Here is a 19341-nt window from a genome sequence, read left to right as displayed (position 1 = left end):
CTTGGTGCTGGGGTGGGAATGTTGATGGTCATAGTGATGGCTAAGTGATCGGAGAGGGTGAGGTCAGAGCCAGAGAGATGGTGTAGATTTAGTCCAATAGAACAGACAAGGTCCAGAATGTGACCACGGATATGGGTGGGAAAGTTGACATGTTGAGTGAGGTTAAAGCAATTAAGAATATCAATGAAGTCAGCAATGAAGAATGAAGCATTGGCATTGTTAATAGCATTGACATTGTTATTGGCATTGTCTTTGTCATTGGCATTGGTGTTGTTATTTGCCTTGTCATTGGTATTGGCATTGTTATTGGCATTGACATTGTTATTGGCATTGTTATTGGCATTGTTAATAGCATTGGCATTTGCATTGTTATTGGCATTGTTATTGGCATTGGCATTTGCATTGGCATTGTTAATAGCATTGGCATTGTTATTGGCATTGTCATTTGCATTGGCATTGTTAATAGCATTGGCATTGTCATTGGCATTGTTATTGGCATTGTCATTGGCATTGTTAATAGCATTGGCATTGTTGGCATTGTCATTGTTATTGGCATTGTTATTGGGATTGACATTGTTATTGACATTGACATTGTTATTGACATTGACATTGTTATTGGCATTGTCTTTGTCATTGGCATTGGTGTTGTTATTTGCCTTGTCATTGGTATTGGCATTGTTATTGGCATTGACATTGTTATTGGCATTGTTATTGGCATTGTCTTTGTCATTGGCATTGTAAATAGCATTGGCATTAGCATTGGCATTTGCATTGGCATTGTTATTGGCATTGTTATTGGCATTGTTATTGGCATTGTCATTTGCATTGGCATTGTTAATAGCATTGGCATTGTTATTGGCATTGTTATTGGCATTGTTATTGGCATTGTTATTGGCATTGGCATTTGCATTGGCATTGTTAATAGCATTGGCATTGTTATTGGCATTGTCATTTGCATTGGCATTGTTAATAGCATTGGCATTGTTATTGGCATTGTTATTGGCATTGTTATTGGCATTGTCATTTGCATTGGCATTGTTAATAGCATTGGCATTGTCATTGGCATTGTTAATAGCATTGGCATTTTCATTGGCATTGTCATTCTTATTGGCCTTGTCATTGTGATTGTCATTGTCATTGGCATTGTCATTGTACAGCAGAAGAATGATAACAGAATCATTGTAATAGTTGTAAAGCAAAACTAAAACGTTTTTTATGCAATAGAACGTGAGTATTCTAAATTTCAATTGTCTTCTTCCATATTATGTCAAATTATTCAACAAGTCTTCTTCAGTTTTCTTCTAGTCCTTCCTCCTGGCGTTTTATCCTCCGTTTTTTAACGTTTGGCAGTTCCTCACTTGCAATTATTCTAGATTCAGGTGTGGTGATAATAATGAAAATAGGGACTACATAATGCAGGGGGCAGTCTTGGAGCATTATGGCACATTAGGAGGTGGGTGGGAATAGATATGGGAGATAAGCAGACAGTACAGTGCAAGGTGTGCCCAATGCTGTGTGTGCTTCCTATGCAGGTGTGCCTAAACCCTGTTAGGTAAAGCTATCAGGGTTTAAGGTTGTGTAGGAATTTATTGCGGCCTAATCTGTAATATTTTGTACAGTTTTGGTCACCACAACTCAGAAAGGACAGAGCTGCCACAGTGATGGTTCAGCGTCGGGCTACTGGATTGACTCCGGGTGTGGCTAGACTAAGGTATGGCGCGCGACTGAAAAAGACAGGACTTTAGACATTAGAAAGGACGTGGTTACGAAGGGATATGATAGAGATGTTTAGGATAATGAAAGGTCAAGATAAAATAAGTGCAGAAGAGTTTTTCTGCAGCATAGACAGCGACAGGACCAGCAGCCATCACCTGAGAGTAAAAAAAAAAAAGAGGAGACTAGGACAATAAGGACAGTAAGGCAAGGGTCTTTCACTCAAAGTAGTTAATACATGGATGGAATGGTTCCTTGAAAAGGTAGTTGTGGTAGAAAGAGTAAACAGGTTAGGTTGGAATTAGATAGGTACCCAGAAGCATTGGAGACAGAGGGGTACTTTGATATTGGGATGACTTGTACGTAGCTTGTGTGTGGATGATTGATGGGCTGAATGACCTTCTCATTCACCAACGTTCCTTGTTATTTCTTGGTTGTCATCTATCGTGGATGTACTTGTTTTTTCTCAATTTTCGTGAAATTGTAAAACACACGTTAAGTGAACCAAGAAAGATAAGTAGAACTGAAATGTGCTGGCGAACAAGGTAACACAACAAAAGTCCCTTTTTAGCCGTGTCGCAGACGCTGGTCATAGAGTGCCCTCTGCTGTTGTTGTTGTTCTTCTTGTTCTTCTTCTTCTTGTTCTTGCAGAGAAGACAAAACCTCAAAGCTCCACCCATTCTGGGAACCATAGCTCCACCCATTCTGGGAACCATAGCTCCACCCATTCTGGGAACCATAGCTCCACCCATTCTGGGAACCATAGCTCCACCTATTCTGGGAACCATAGCTCCACTCATTCTGGGAGAGGCTTCATATAAACAAATATCCACCATTTTATTAACTCGCATAGCTTTGAGGCCTGTTTTGTAGGCCCATGGTGTCTTCCTCTCACACAGTTTTATTTCAAATCAAATTCGATATATCATTTCATTTTTCACAGTCGCTAACATAGTTTTAGACTCGGTTGAAAAAAAACGGGAAGAAAATCCGATGAAAGTTGCCCTTTATAGAACGAAATCAATTCTCAAAGGCCTGTAACTTCAAGTCCATTGAGATATATATTTTTTAAATCGCGGCATGGTCAGTCATACACCGCCCGAAATAACAGATGGGAAAATGCCGAGATATATATATTTTGTTTAAATCGCGGCATGGTCAGTCATACACCGCCCGAAATAATAGACGGGAAAATGCCGAGATATATTAAAAATTCGTCCATTTGATGACAATCGTCACGATGAAATATTTAATTTATACGTCGTCACAATAATGTGGAGAGAGGAGCATAGCTTCGTTCACGTGTCGCCACATACGGGAAATTGCCGAGATATATATTTTTTAAATCGCGGCCTGGTCAGTCATACACCGCCTGAAATAACAGACGGGAAAATGCCGAGATATATTAAAAATTCGTCCATTTGATGACAATCGTCACGATGAAATATTTAATTTATACGTCGTCACAATAATGTGGAGAGAGGAGCATAGCTTCGTTCACGTGTCGCCACACACGGGAAATTGCCGAGATATATATTTTTTTAAATCGCGGCATGGTCAGTCATACACCGCCTGAAATAACAGACGGGAAAATGCCGAGATATATTAAATATTCGTCGCCACACACGGGAAATTGCCGAGATATATTTTCACTTTGCACAAAAATAACATCAAGTAATCGAATCAATAGGAATGTCCTGTGCCTATAACATCGACGTTATAGGCACAGCTGCATCTAGGCATTGTGTAACATCGACGCGGCTTTTGTTTTAATTAAAACTTTTTGTACTTGCTTCATATACGTATATTCAATTGTGTCCGTGAAAATTGATGCTTGGCAGCTGAGCATCTTGTATACACTCCCAGAGAAAGTTCTAGACAGTGCCAGAAAGTTCTAGACAGTGCCATAAAGTTCTAGACAGGGCCAGAAAGTTCTAGACAGGACCAGAAAGTTCTAGACAGTGCCAGATAGTTCTAGACAGTGCTAGAAAGTTCGAGACAGTGCCAGAGAGTTCTAGACAGTGCCAGAGAGTTCTAGACAGTGCCAGAGAGTTCTAGACAGTGCCAGAGAGTTCTAGACAGTGCCAGAAAGTTCTAGACAGTGCCAGAAAGTTCTAGACAGTGCCAGAAAGTTCTAGACAGTGCCAGAAAGTTCTAGACAGTGCCAGAAAGTTCTAGACAGTGCCAGAAAGTTATAGACAGTGCCATAAAGTTCTAGACAGTGCCAAGAAGTTCTAGACAGTGCCAGAAAGTTCTAGACAGTGCCAGAAAGTTCTAGACAGTGCCAGAAAGTTCTAGACAGTGCCAGAAAGTTCTAGACAGTGCCAGAAAGTTCTAGACAGTGCCAGAAAGTTCTAGACAGTGCCAGAAAGTTCTAGACAGTGCCAGAAAGTTCTGGACAGTGCCAGAAAGTTCTAGACAGTGCCAGAAAGTCCTAAACAGTGCCAGAAAGTTCTAGACAGTGCCAGAAAGTTCTAGACAGTGCCAGAAAGTTCTAGACAGTGCCAGAAAGTTCTAGAAAGTGCCAGAAAGTTCTAGACAGGGCCAGAAAGTTCTAGAAAGTGCCAGAAAGTTCTAGACAGTGCCAGAAAGTTCTAGACAGTGCCAGAAAGTTCTAGACAGTGCCAGAAAGTTCTAGACGGTGCCAGAAAGTTCTAAACAGTGCTCCCACCCACCTTGCCTCACAATCTGCTACTGTGCATCTGAAATACTGGTAAGCTATTACACTGAATGACAAAAATGTGGCTAAAACCTTTATGCTCAGGTCACATTACAATCTGGACTAGCAGGATTTCCCAGCAGGTTAAAATCATCACTCATGTATGAACTGTCATCCTGGTGTCTCACATGCAGCGCAAGGCATAAATGTGTGTGTCGAGGAAGTTTCTGGGAAGTTTGTGCAGGTTTCTAGGAAGTACAAGAATAATCCCAGAAGCTTTTGCATGTTATGAAACATCTTTAATACTTCGTTGAGTTTATGTGAGGCCTACTTATTTGCAAACATTGCGAGTGACGCTTCTATCTCTACAGTTTGATTCGAACCAAAAGGCAAGATCATCCAATGGTCACCTACAACCTCACCTCATGGGGCTAAGGTGTCCCCTTCCTTTACGTTGAGGACTATCATTTATCAATAATCGTCCACTTTATTCAATTACTGTGCCCTCTACCGTTACCTTTCGGAATATAAATTTTGAAACAGAAAGATCAAGTTGGAGTTGAAAATCGTTCTTCCCACTCAAATGAAAATCCATACCTCTAACGCATGCACAATGCACATGTTTCCTTTTGTTTCTCCACCTCGATAACCACAGCAGTGGACAGATGAGCAACTGACTTGGGATCCCGAATCTTATGGCGGAGTACATAAAATGCACATCCCTGCTGCTGACATTTGGGTTCCTGACATTATCATCGGTGAACAGTATGTAAATCTTCTGTCAATATTGTCTGTTTGTGTATCTGCCAACATGCAATTTTCAACAACAACATGCAAGTTGCCCACATGCAATGACATTCCTGAACTAAGGATCTAGTGTTTGTTAAAATAAGTATTCAAGTTTCTGTATCTTGCAATCATTGAAGCCTGGAATACCTACTTGCATCCCAAATGGTTATGTAAGGTAGTGGGATAGCTCATCGGTTTTATTCCTCCGAACTGCCTGGTCCTGGCTTTGATTTCATAGAACACGATACCCCATGCAGTGTTCTGGTATACACTTCAATTTTAATTAAGTAATGATTTTAATGATAGTTCAAAAATCCGGTAGTTTGGCACTAATGAAGCAGTCTTATACACCAACCACCCTTATACACTGTAATAAGACAGCATTGAGTCACAGTTTAGGAGATGGGGCTTTATTGATCACCATATAACGCAGAGTCATTCGCTATCGTGCATAGCCATATTGAGGGCCTCTTCTTCACCCAGATACTGCACCCTCTCACATGCATGCCCTCTCATGCTATATATCGATATATAGTTTATCATGGTTCTTGGAAGTATTATGAAGGCGATTTGTGTTATACAGTGTTCAATTATATGATTCAATCTAAATAAATGATTAAACTGGTTTAAAATTTTGAAATACCAACTTCTTTCCTGGAAGTCCTTGCAGTGTACATGTGTTTTAGACTTCTCCCCCCCCCCCCCCCTTTCAACGCCTCCTCCCCTCAAGCCCTCTCCCTCCCATGGATCTCCCGATGTCCCTGCGCTCAAATGTTGTGCTTGTGTGCTTCCCCCTCTCTCCCCATCTTGTCTACCGCTCCCCTTATTATATGTTTTATGTGTCCGTTATTTTTTTTTGTGTGATTAATGTTAGCCCTTACACGAGCCTCGATCTTGTATTCAAAAAAGGAAAAAAAGAAAAAAGAAAAAAAAAGCATATAAATAAATTAATTCCAGGTTTCACCGTCATTGCACCGAGTGTCTATTACACCACCCTATCTAACACATTACATTAGTTATTTGTGCCTTTTGTATGTGTCCCTTATAACGTCCTTAAAAGCAGTAAGTTTCCTATTTGGAATGATTTTCCATTTTGTTTGAGCGTCAGGCAAACAGACCATAAAAATATTATCTCACTCCTCTGCGTATGTGCAGTCAGGTGAAATTCAGAGCCAAGGTACTGTTAAACGGCAAACTTGTCTTCCTATTCATGTTCCAATTTGTGTTTAAAAGTCAACATGTAGTGCTAGTGCTAGTCAACATTCAATTTCAATAAGTTGTTCCTCGATCATAAACTGACGATCATAAACTGATAAGATGGACAGATGGACAGACAGACCCCGAACCAATTACTTAACCCTGCTTTTCGCTTTGCGTGCACACGGTAACTACCATCTAGATTCTAGACCATAGGCCGAGTAAGGTTTTTGAGTTCGTTCATGCCCTTCACTTTGGTAGTCAATAAAATTATCACAAATTGATCTTTAGGACATAACATTTTGGCTGTTCCCCATTGGAAAAGTGTAATTCCTGGGAGTAATGCTCCTCAAAGATTTGGTTTGGGCAACATGATTTGGGGCGAGTTGGGTTTTTCCCGTGCACAATCATAAGAAATTCAACCCCAGACCAATGAGCCCCATTTATTTTTCAAATTTTCTCACCTCCAACTCAATCACGATGAAGATATTCATGTTCTGCCAACAAATGTATCGGCCCACACTTTTTACTTCTAGTTGCCTAAACATCTTTTTATTGCGTAGTCCATAGGAAAATGCCATCGAGAACAGCGTTTGTCTGTCCGTATGGATGCATGTCCCTTCCGCCGGCATTTTGCGAGTTTGTTCCCTTTAAAATTCGTTTTCTTTGCAACTGTTGGTCTGATTGACACGAAATTTTCACAATAGGAACACCTCCTCCTTTAGAATTTTTAAATGACAATTTTGATGTCATAGGTCACGTGGTACAGGCGCCATCTTGGAAAAACCAAAACAGTTTGCACCTCTATATCTCCGAAACTGCTCCATTGAAAATGTTGAAAGGTAGCTCATTGTAAAATACTCCCCATGGATAATAACACAGGTTAATGATGATGTCATCGGTGCCTTCATTATGACGTCATAAATTGACAAGTAGAACGCGTAATCCGATCAGTATGAATTTTTTTTGAACGTTATCGTTGTTTGGTCGAGAAAAAAAAATGATGACGTCATCGGTCACATGGTTCAGCAGCCATGTTTTTATGGCCTATGCCATAATGCAATGCCGTCTGGAACAGCGTTTGTCTATCCATCCGGTGTATGTATGCATGTCCCTCACAAATGTCCACACCAATCAGAGCTGAGGATCTGGTCACATGACAGGGGACAGCAGATCCTCCACTCAGCAGATCCAAGCCCAGCTACGCTGTTGTTAGACTATCGGTCTTGTGCTAATCAGAATAACAAATTGCAATGACATATATTTTACCTTCGATTTGCAAGTCTAAATCACAAATGAAATATCCGAGTCACTAAGTTTACAATTCTGTACAAGTCATAAACTGCTGTTACTAAAGAAGCCTTAATAAGTAAACTGTGGATGAAAATTCGTGTATTTCCTTCCCCCCCCAAAATACACAAATGTATACCCATAATGCTACATCCCTCCCTGGTTTGAATTTTTGGAAATTTAAAGTATGAAAACTTTTCAGTTTATCCACATAATTAAGACAGGGGCAGTTTCTACAGGGGGAGTGGGAGCTACAGCCCCTCACCCCCAAAAAACTCAAAACAAACAAACCAAATTGAAATAAAATAAGTGCCTGTTTTTTACATCCACCCCTGCTTTTCAAGATATTTTTGGTGGACAGATTTTTGGGGTCACTTTTTAAAACTTTTGAATTAGACCACCAAGCTTGAAAGTCCAGAACCGCGCATGATGTTAATATTTTAATGAGATCAGTTTGCAAGACTCAAATTTAATACAACTAGGGCATGCCCGTACGTGGGTGCAATGCCCGTACGTGGGTACGTGGGTACGTGGGTGCGAGTACGGTGACAATCCCCCCTCCTCTATTTCCATGAAATGTTTTGGTCCATTCGCAACGCCAAAGCGAACGGCGAACGCTTTACATGAAATGGTTTGGTCCATGAAATGTTTTGGTCCATTCGCAACGCCAAAGCGAACGGCGAACGGCTTGCGAGTACAGTGACAATCCCCCCCCCCCCCCCCCCTCTATTTACATGAAATGGTTTTAATTAGTTTTAAAACATAGTTTAACGCCAACATAGCGGCAACATAGTTTGCCAACGTGAAATAAATGAATACGCTCTCAAATGTGCCGTCCGAGGCAGAGTGTGTTCGCCACGTTCGGCACACGCGATAGCTCGCTGCTCTCTGATTGGTTGAATCGTTTTTTGGACATAGCTCGGTAAGTAATTGTCCGATTAATATGAAACCTTGAAAAGGCACATCCTCGGGTCCCCAGCAATATACCTGGCAAGTTTAAAGTATATCGGACCCGTGGTTGTCGAGAAACAGCGGTCACAGACAAACAAACAAACACACATACAGAGATTACTGGAATTATAGATAGCTCGGTCTGTCTCGTTACAATGTCTCATTACAATGTCTCGGCTAATAAGCAGAATAAATGTATTTGTGGCTTCGCCACAGCCAAATGTCATGACTCTACTTTACAGATAATTTTTGGGCATACCCTTGTGAACAATCAACAACAAAAAAAATCCTATGCTAATTATCATCATCTGCCTCGATCTCTTATTCGGACTCACTTATATAACTTTCCTCCTCTAAGTCATCAATTTGACCAGTAGTATTGTGGCAACTTTCTCGATTACACTTGCACAGGTCAGTGCAAGGTATACTATTTTCAAGACAAGTACACTTAGTTGCATTTGCACAGTTGGTACGCTTGCATTTGCCGGAGCAATTCCGACGTTCTCAAACACTTTATGGAGCTGGTGGAAGGCTTCTCCAATCCTGTTGTCCATCATCCATTTCCCAACCATGTCCAGGTGTTGGAATTGATGGATTTTGCTCGAGGCTTCACTGGTAGATTGAAACTTGGAAATTTGCCCTCTGGTTGGTGGTGGTAGTGATGGTTCGTATGCAGCCTGTGGCTGCTTGGCTGCATCATTTTCTGGGTGCATGGCTGTGACGTTGATGCAATGTCCCCCATTACCAGTCAGCTGGTACTCATGCATGCGACCTAATCCCTGGAAAGCTTCACAAAAACAGTGGCTCTTTCGAAAAATATTTAAAGCCTTCGTTTTCCCTTTCCCTTAGAAAGCACTGACGCTATATCATAATCTGTTAAAGAGTGAAGTTCAATTAGGACAGTACTGACCTCACTCCCGATACTGTCATGTATGGTTCCGTATGAAGTGTGCGGATATTTGCTCCTTTACCCATGTAGAACAACACTCAGCATGGAATTATTTTCATGGAGAAGGCAACCTTCAAATCTGGGAGAAGTGGAGCAGTTTGCACAAGAAGAGTGGGCCAAACTGCCAGTAGAGAGGTGTAAGATGCTTAATCATAGCTATAGGAAGCGTTTCACCAAATACCAAAGTGCTACCAAAGCTGTGCTACCAAATATTAAGTCTAGGGTGTCAATAATTTTGTCAATGCCATTTCTTTTTATTTTCTGATTTAAAAGGATATATTAAGTTCTGAATCAAAAACAAAGGTTCTATAATATTAACAGTGAAATAAAAAATTGTGGAGACCAAATACTTTTGCAAATTTCAATTTCTTAGATTTTTAGTCAATTGTGAGTTATTTGAAAAAAGTGCAAGGGTGCCAATAATTTTGCCCACAACTGTATGTATGCATATGTGTATATATATATATATATATATATATATATATATATATATATATATATATATATATATATATATATATATATATATATGTGTGTGTGTGCAGTGTCTGTGTTGTCTTGTCTTGTCACTGAACTACTCCCTCAAACTTTTGTGAAACCGTACCAAAGTTCTCGTATGCACCTACCTTTCCCGTGTGTATGTCCGAAGGGTATTTTTCCTGAAAAAATTCCCAATTTCTTTTTCTGGGGGGGGGGGGGAATTTGTTTTTTTTTTTTAACTTAAGTCTTCAACTTCAATTGTTTATGAAATGTAATATCACTTATATGACAAATACATTTGTGCAAAATAATTGTTTGTATTATGATTGGTGTAAACCATGACAAAACAGCAACTCAGGTACAATCATCTATCGATATATCTGCATATCTGGGCAGTGTCTGTGTTGTCACTGAACTACTAACTCCGTGGTTGTGAAGTGTTTTTAATAACGTGGTGCTGAGGTGTTTTTTTTTAATGATGTGGTGGTGAGGTGTTTTTTTGAATTACGTAGTGGTGAGGTGTTTTGAATTACGTTGTGGCGAGGTGTTTTGAATTATGTGGTGGTGAGGTGTTTTGAATTTCGTGGTGGTGAGGTGTTTTGAATTATGTGGTGGTGAGGTGTTTTGAATTTCGTGGTGGTGAGGTGTTTTGAATTACGTGGTGGTGAGGTGAAATCGTCCCAGTCTTCACCTACCCCCCCCCGCCCCCCCCCCCCCCCGTATGTATGTGCTAAGGGGTTCTTTTTTTAATTGTTTTTTTTACCTAAATCTTCAACCTGAATTGCTTATAAAAATGTAATATCACAAACACTAGAAATAAATTTGTGCAAAATAATTGTTTGTATTATGATTGGTGTAAATCATGACAACACAGCAACTCAGGTACTGTCATTATCCTCAGCTAAAACAAGCCTGGTCCTCTGTAACGATGCATGGTGAGGCGAGCGTAGCGAGCCGAGCCAAGCTAGTATATATATATACGAGCCGAAAGCACCCACAAAGCCTGGGTTCTTTTTGAATGAATTTACTACTAGAATTCAGCTTTTACCCGTGGCCGTAGACGATTGACAACTATAATTCAGCTCAGCTTTTAATTGCGAAATGGGCCCAGCCCGGCCGAGGCGGCCTCGCCACCTAGCCTATAACCTTCCCGGGGCCCGTCCCGACATTTTTTGTTTCCGAGGTTTCCTCCTATCTTTCACCGTTCAGGAGATTGGCGTGTGCAGACAAACAAACAAAAACTTTCTTTTTTATACAGTATATAGAAGATTATAGAAGATATATATATATTTATATATATATATATATATATATATATATATATATATATATATATATATATATTTATGTGTATATAAAAGGGTAGCTATGAGAGTAGATACAAGGGTAGACGCAAGGCCTTCACGGATCAAAACTATTTTTTATTTGTCCCCTACCAGTTTCACCAGAGGGGATTTTAGGTTTCCTGTCCGTCTGTCTGTCTATCCGTCCCACCTGTGCCTTTTCAGACTTTTTCCCCAAATCCCTTAACATAGTCAACTGACACTTGGTACGTGGCGTTATTATGATAACGTACAGTAAAATTAGAGTTTCAGGGCATGTCGTCAATTTTTAACAGAGTTATGCCCTTTATGGACTTTGAAAATATCACATCGGTTCAAAGTAATTTATTGGTGTTATTTTTTGTTTTTTTGCAAGGAACCCCCAACAAAAGAGCTTGTCCTCTCTTTACGCCGAAACAAACTCTTCGGGGTTTCTCATGATGGCATTTTCTCTCAAGACGAACTGCTCCTGCTTCTTCAATATCTATTACTTCCCATTCGACAAACACAACTGCTCAGTCACCTTCTTGGCATGGGTGCATTCAGGTGAGTGCTCTCATATGGTGGAAAATTCAAATGATAATGAAGAACCACAACCTGGTGTCGTAAGAGATGTTCGGGTAAAAGTGACACTGCTGGGTATAACTCCAATTCGATGGCAACTAGAATTGAGCTCCTTGCAAAGCCTTGAGCATTCCGTCCTCTCCGCACCATCCTTTTCATTGTTCCAAGTGGCGTCATTCTCTCTCGATGAAGACAGGCCGAGAAATGAAAGAAATCGCCTTTTCTCCTTCTGAAACCAGGCCAAAGAGTAGAAGAACGCGCCCAGTAAGAAAACCGATGATTGGTGGGTAAAAATGGTAAAACCACGCTTCACTTCACTTCAAAACAGTCAGCCACAAAACTATTGCAATGGTATAGCTGGTGGCAGGAGACCCTACATCTAGCCCCCTCCTAGATCACTGATGAATAAAATGATGAAGATGAGCGATCAATGTTGAATGTACTCCACTGCCAAAGTTGTAAAACGGACTATCCCTAATATCTTGCAACAAAAACTTGCACAAATCTGGCTGGTCAGTGGGCTTGGTGTCCAGATCTGGTGTTTCTCAATCTAAGTGGTTGCTTGAAGATTTTGGAGGAGCTGTGGTTGGTGGAGTGGCTAATGCTGAAGGTTTTTACGACGAAGGTAGTTTGATGTCGAGTGGAGTGGAGTGGAGTGTTCGACGTCGTCTTTGAGGATGCCGGAATATAAATCAGATCCTGTTCAATGTCGGCTGTCTTCAATCGATCCGTGCTGATGGTGAAAAACTTGTCAGCACATCGAGTAACCTGAAATGGACAATGCTAGGGGCTTCAGGTGGCTTCACCTTGCAGCATCATGACGTACGTGAACGAGTGCAGGTGGAGAACTCAGGGTGGACCTGTGATTGCCTTTGCTGGGGTCGAGGTCGTTGCTTTCTTATGCGTACTCTCAACTGGTGTACACAACTTCTTCGATCCGAGTTGCTATTGGCCAGACTACAGGTGCTACAAATTGTCCAGGTAACCTGACGGTAGTTCAGTCTGGAGAGAAAAGAAACAAAGTTGGGAGAAGATGCGATGAGCAAGAGGAGCAGAGAAAAGAATCATGTTAAATTCAAACTCTAAATTTCAGCCATTTTGTGTTCCTAATGAAAAGATGGCCCCTAAAATCCGTTTACTATCCTCACTGCCCCTGATGGCCTCTAAAAAAAGTGTTTAAGCCTTTCTGAGAACAGAATTGTGTAGCTCATTCACTTTCTTATTGATTTGTGTGTATGTCGTCATGTTGTGCGTGCAGCAAACGAATTAGAAGTGAGAATGTTGGAGAGCAAAGAAGTCTTTGAAGGCAGGTGGAACAGAAACATTGAATTTGGAGGGGAATGGAAAATGACGGGACTTCAAACCTTTCATGTGATTAGAGAAATCCGGGGTATCAAATACGACGAGCAGACTTTCTATGTAAGTATTTTCTTATCCGGTGCGATATGTGATTGATATACATTTACAGGGTCTGGTAGGATACCTTAGAGGTGTGCACATTCATCTTTGAGCCTTCTAGCCTGGGTTTGTACAACTTCTCTAGCCTCTGCATGCATTAGATGGTCGACGTTAAAGATCCCTGCATGGTGTCTTTCTTGGTACCCTTAAAAAAATTACAAATTCCGGTCCTGGGTATACTATATCGACGGAAAGGCATTGGCAAACCATCAGATGTAATACCTGCGGTGCAGCATCGCCACCCCAAAGAAGGGGACGGTCTCTTCGGGTGACGATGGTCTCGGAGGGTAGCGCGACACCACGACTCGGCAATGATGCATTCGCTGGCCAAGGTGCTGCATTACGAAAAAGAAGATGCACACACAATGTTCGGCGATGAGCACGGGCTCTAAAGTTTGAACACAGACAGCACCGCCATCTCCTGGACACTCAGACTCTATCAGGCAGTGACTCCTTGCTTCAAGAGCGTCTGCAGTTGGACATCTAAGAGATGGTTTGTCTTACTTCCCGTTTTTCAAGAGCATTCATCTGTCAGGGTGTTTGGTGAAAATATATATCGAAAGTAGAGTATTTCTATGTTTACCCTCGCCAGAGGAGAGGGTATTGCCTTTGATTCTGTTTGTTACTTGCCGGAAAAGATTCCGGCAAGTATGTTGATCGGTTGGTTTGTCTGTTTGTCTGTCTGTCTGTCTGTCTGTCTGTCTGTCTGTTTGTGCGTAGCACTACGTCTACACCATTGCACGTAGAATCACCAAACTTTACACACAATCATATTGGTCTTCCCCTGGAATAGACTGTGCCAAATTTTTAACACTCTCGGCCCAAGGCCTCCATTATGACGTCATAATTTGATAATTCGACAAGTACAAAACTTCATCCAATCAAGATGCAATTTCTTGAGCGACATGACGGCATAAACTGGTGGAGAAAAAAATAATGATGACGTCATCAGTCACATGGTTCGGCCGCCATCTTGGAAAAACTTTGCACCTCTATATCTCCGAAAGTGCTGAATAGAAAAAAATTGAGACATGGATGATGGCTCATTGCAAAGAACTCTCCATGATAATGATGATAATGATAATGAATAAAATATGATAATGATGATGTCATAGGTGCCTCCATTATGACGTCATAATTCAACAAGTACAAAACTTCATCTGATCAAGATGAAATTTCGTGAGCATCATCAAGGAATAAATTAGTTTAGAAAACAAATAATGAGGACGTCATCGGTCACGTGGTTCGGCCGCCATATTTGTCCAAAATGGCCGATAAAAAGTACATTCCAGCAAGTCCTCGGTCTCTGACCGATTTTTCATTTCAGGCCGGAAAGGATTCCGGCAAGTATGTTGATCTGTTCGTTTGTCTGTCTGTCTTGTCTATCTGTTTGTCTGTCTGTCTGTTTGTCTGTTTGTCTATTTGCAGCACTACGTCTACACCGTTGCATGTAGAATCGCCAAACTTTGCACACGTATTTGCCTTGCCCTCTAATATACTGTGCCCAAATGATGACGTCATCGGTCACGTGGTTTGGTCGCCATCTTGGAAAAACCGAAAAACTTTGCACCTCCATATCTCCGAAAGTGCTGAACAGAAAAAATTGATACATGGCTCATTGTAAAGAACTCTCCATAGCGAATAAAATGTGTTAATGATGACATCATCAGTCACGTGGTTCGGCCGCCATCTTGGAAAAACCGAAAAACTTTGCACCTCCATATCTCCGAAAGTGCTGAATAGAAAAAATTGAGACATGGATGATGGCTCATTGTAAAGAACTCTCCATGGGGAATAAAAGATGTTAATGATGATGTCATAGGTGCCTCCATTATGACGTCATAATTCAAAGAGTACAAAACTTCATCCGATCAAGATGAAATTTATTGAGCATCATCTTGGGATAAATTGGTTGAGAAAAAAAACTAGAGCTTCCAGGGAAGCAGAACTCAACTGAACTGACTGGACAACTTTAAAGTAGGTCAGTTGTCTGTCCTAGATTTGACTTAAATGAAAAGCCAACAACCTTGTATGCCGGCCTATGGCTGCCATTTTGTGACAGATCGAGTTTTGTTGTGACGATAGCAACCTACCTTGTGTGGTAAGAGTCTCACACACCAAGTTTGATCAAAATCCATCAATATTTGTGGACGTTAAAGTCTTAACATCGTTTAGGAGCTGAAAGCAATATGGCGGCCTATAGCGGCCATTTTGTGACGGATCGGGTTGGAATGCAATAGCAACCTACCTTGAGTGGTAAGGGTTAAACATTCCAAGTTTGATCAAAATCTGTTAATATTTGTGGACGCTAGAGTGTTAACGTCGTTTTCATGACCAAAAACAAAATGGTCGCTGAAGTCCGCCATTTTTCAACGGATCGGGCTGAAATGTAATACCCACCTGGTCCTCGGGGTAAGGATGCTGCATGTCAAATTTGATCAGAATCGGTTGATATTTGTGGACGCTGGAGTGTTAACATCGAAAAGTTAACGGACGACAGACGACGACGACGGACGCCGGAGGGTTCAGTATGTGATGAACTCAACTGGACGGTAGTCCAGTTGAGTTAAAAAGATGACGTCATCGGCTCGTGGTTTGGCCGCCATATTTGTTTTTCTACAAAAGCCAAAACACGTCCTGGTGAGGGTTTGCAATATCTGCTCTTTCTTGTTTTATTACCTTCGCAAAAGCGGAAGGTTATGTTTTGATCGCTGTGTATTTATTTGTATGTCTGTGTGTGTGTATGTTAATCGCATAACTCAAAAATTATTCAACCGAATTGCATGAAATTTGGTGGGATGATTGGTTATTATACGGGACACATTTGATTAGATTTTGGGAAACAGATTTGCTCAAATTCTGACTATTTTTAACTCGATCGTATTTCACTCAAAGTTATGCGCGACTGAAGAAGAAGATGTCCATCCAGGACGTCATCACTATAACGCAATCTCCCGCGATCATTTCAACCTCAAAAATTTTATTTTGGCAACAAAAGTAGCTGCGGCGAAGGTATGCGCTCTACCGAGTGCCCGTTCTAGTTTGTACTTATTTCGTTTTCCTTGTAAGGAGTTACTACCATAAAAAATCTCGTTTGACAAAGATCGAGGTAGACTCCATGTACCAGTGGCAAATCCAGGGGGGCAGTGCTGAGTTTTCAGTGTTGAGTTTTGAGAAGAAAAAAAATTTCCTTAGATAACTTCTTTTGAAGTGTACTTATTAGAACATTCTTTGTCCATATTTAAAAGTCTTTTATAATTTGTGACAAAAAGATGCCTCATCTTTTATTCTTTTTGACAAAAAGATGATGATGACAAAAAGAAACACCAACAAAAAATGTTCCCGTCGCTCTGCTCTGCGAAATTATATTTTTCAATGCAATGGAAATTTTTTGTGTCCCCCACAACCCCAACCAAAATCATGGATCTGGGTCTGTCTACATATTACGTTCACGTGTGTGGGACAGGGAGACTCCTAAAATTTGAGAAATTAAAAAAAGTAAATGGCAGACGTCAGGGGAGGGAGACCACACCAATAGATACAAAGATATCCGAAAGTTGGACTTGTTGGAATATGTGAAATAAGTGGGAATTAAGCATTTAAAGTGAATTATTAGATCAGGGAAAGGGGCTGGTTAAAGTAATTTATGGATAAATATAATTTGATATAGATATTAAGGTGGCAGACAAGGTCATGTACAAGGAAATCTCAGAAGAGGAGAAGGCCAATCGGCCCGTCATGCCTGTGGCACATCCACACCTCTCCAATTTCAACCCATCACTCGTTGCATGAGCACACTCGACTCACCCTCCTGCACGGCGTCTCGTCTGCTGGAATTAGTTGGTGGACGTTAAAGATCCCACGGCGTCTTTCGCGAAGAGTCGGTGAGTTATCAACGGCACCCTGAAATACATTATAAATTCCTGCCCTGACCGACTGCTGGAAAAGCAATGGCAAACCACCCAGCATAACCATTGCCAAGAGACTGCTTTGTCAGAATCGACGCTCTGTAAATAGTATGGTATATGATGAGGTTGATAAAATAATTGTTGATGTTGATATTGATGATGTTGGTGGTGATTATTATGATAGTGGTGATGATGATGATGATGATTATGATGATGATGGTGATGATTATGATGGTGGTGATGGTAATGAAGATTATAACTATGGTGGTGATGACGACGGTGATGATTATAGTGATGATGCTCATAATGATGATGGTGATTATGGCGGTGGTAATGATGATTATAATGATGATGCCTATAATGATGATGGTGATTATGGCGGTGGTAATGATGCTGATGCCGATCATAATAATGATGATGGCGGTGATGATGATGGTGGTGGTGGTGATGGTGCTGATTATGATGGTGTTGATGATGATTATGATGGTGGTGGTAATGATGATTATGATGATGGTGGTGATGATGATTATGATGGTGATGGTGGTGATGATGATTATGATGGTGATAATGCTTATGATGGTGGTGGTGATGATGATTATGATGATGGTGGTGATGATTATGATGATGGTGGTGATGATTATGATGGTGATAATGATGATGGTGATGATGGTGGTGGTTATGATTATGATGATGGTGGTGATGCTTAGGATGATTGTGGTGATGATGGTGGTGGTGATAATGATTATGATGGTGGTGGTGATGATTATGATGCTTATACTGATTATGATGGTGGTGATGATGATGATGATGATTATGGTGGTGATGATGATTGTGATTGTGGTGATGATTATTATGGCGGTGGTGGTGATGATTATGATGATGGTGGTGATAATTATTATGATGTTGGTGATGATGAGTATGGTGGTGATAATGATTATGATGGTGGTGATAATGATTATGATGGTGGTGATGATGGTTATGATGGTGATTATGATGATGGTGATGATTATTATAATGGTGGTGGTGATGATTATTATGATGGTGGTGGTGATGATTATTATGATGGTGGTGATGATGATTATGATGGTGGTGATGATGATTATTATAATGGTGGTGGTGATGATTATTATGATGGTGGTGATGATGATTATGATGGTGGTGATGATGATTATGATGATGATTATGATTGTGGTGACGATGATTATTATAATGGTGGTGGTGATGATTATTATGATGGTGGTGATGATGATTATGATGATGGTGGTGATAATGATTGTCCTCCGTCCCACCGCGGAGCGAAAGGGGGACTATGGTTTTCCCCTCCGTCCGTGTGTCCGTCCGTCCGTGCGTGCGGGCGTGCGTGCGTGCATGCGTGCGTGCGTGCATAAGCGAAGGACCGCATTCGAATTTGGTGTGTGAATGCAACCCACGTCAAAATCCAAGATGGCCGCCGCCATGTTTGTCTGATGCCATGTATGTCTGAACATTGTGAGTGGGATATCTTGAAAAATAAGCGAAGTACCAACTTCTAATGTGGTGTGTGGGTGTAGCTCGGCATAAGGAAGAACGCTATTGAAAATTGGGTCGCCACGTCAAAATCCAAGATGGCCACCAAATCCTGGACCGTCAAGCACGGGGTGTATGTCTGAACCTTGTGAGCGAAATATCGTGAAATATAAACGAACTACTCACGTCTAATCTGGTGTGTGGGTGTATCTATGCATAAGGAGGAACGCTATTGAAAATTGGGTCGCCACGTCAAAATCCAAGATGGCCACCTTGCGTCTTCCACTTTGCCAACTCACATCACTTCACCGACGGGAGACCGAGGCGTAACGCTTGTTATGATGGTGGTGATGATGAGTATGATGGTGATAATGATTATGATGGTGGTGATAATGATTATGATGGTGGTGATGCTTATGGTGGTAATGATAATTATAATGATGGTGATAATGATTATGATGATGGTGGTGATAATGATTATGATGATGGTGATGATGAGTATGATGGTGGTGATGCTTATGGTGGTAATGATAATTATAATGATGGTGGTAGTAA

At 41.0% G+C, this 19341-nt stretch overlaps 1 protein-coding gene across 3 annotated transcripts in view; it reads left to right on the top strand.

Moving 5' to 3' along the window:
* Positions 1-19341, top strand: part of LOC137432867 (5-hydroxytryptamine receptor 3A-like) — a 102054-nt gene that overhangs the window by 45401 nt on the left and 37312 nt on the right. For 2 of the 3 annotated variants that reach the window (XM_068125131.2, XM_068125132.2), the window contains exons 4-6: positions 5028-5137; positions 11727-11896; positions 13173-13333. In XM_068125131.2, the coding sequence (XP_067981232.2) occupies positions 5028-5137; positions 11727-11896; positions 13173-13333 (441 nt within the window). Of the gene's footprint in view, positions 1-1495; positions 1533-5027; positions 5138-11726; positions 11897-13172; positions 13334-19341 lie in introns of those variants that run through there. The other variant, XM_078783691.1, reaches the window with a different exon arrangement.

The sequence above is a fragment of the Myxine glutinosa genome, chromosome 8, assembly GCF_964187855.1.
Source record: "Myxine glutinosa chromosome 8, kmMyxGlut1.1, whole genome shotgun sequence".
NCBI lineage: Eukaryota > Metazoa > Chordata > Myxini > Myxiniformes > Myxinidae > Myxine > Myxine glutinosa.
The sequence above is the reverse complement of the archived record's forward strand: the minus strand, read 5'-3'. Positions and strand labels throughout refer to the sequence as shown.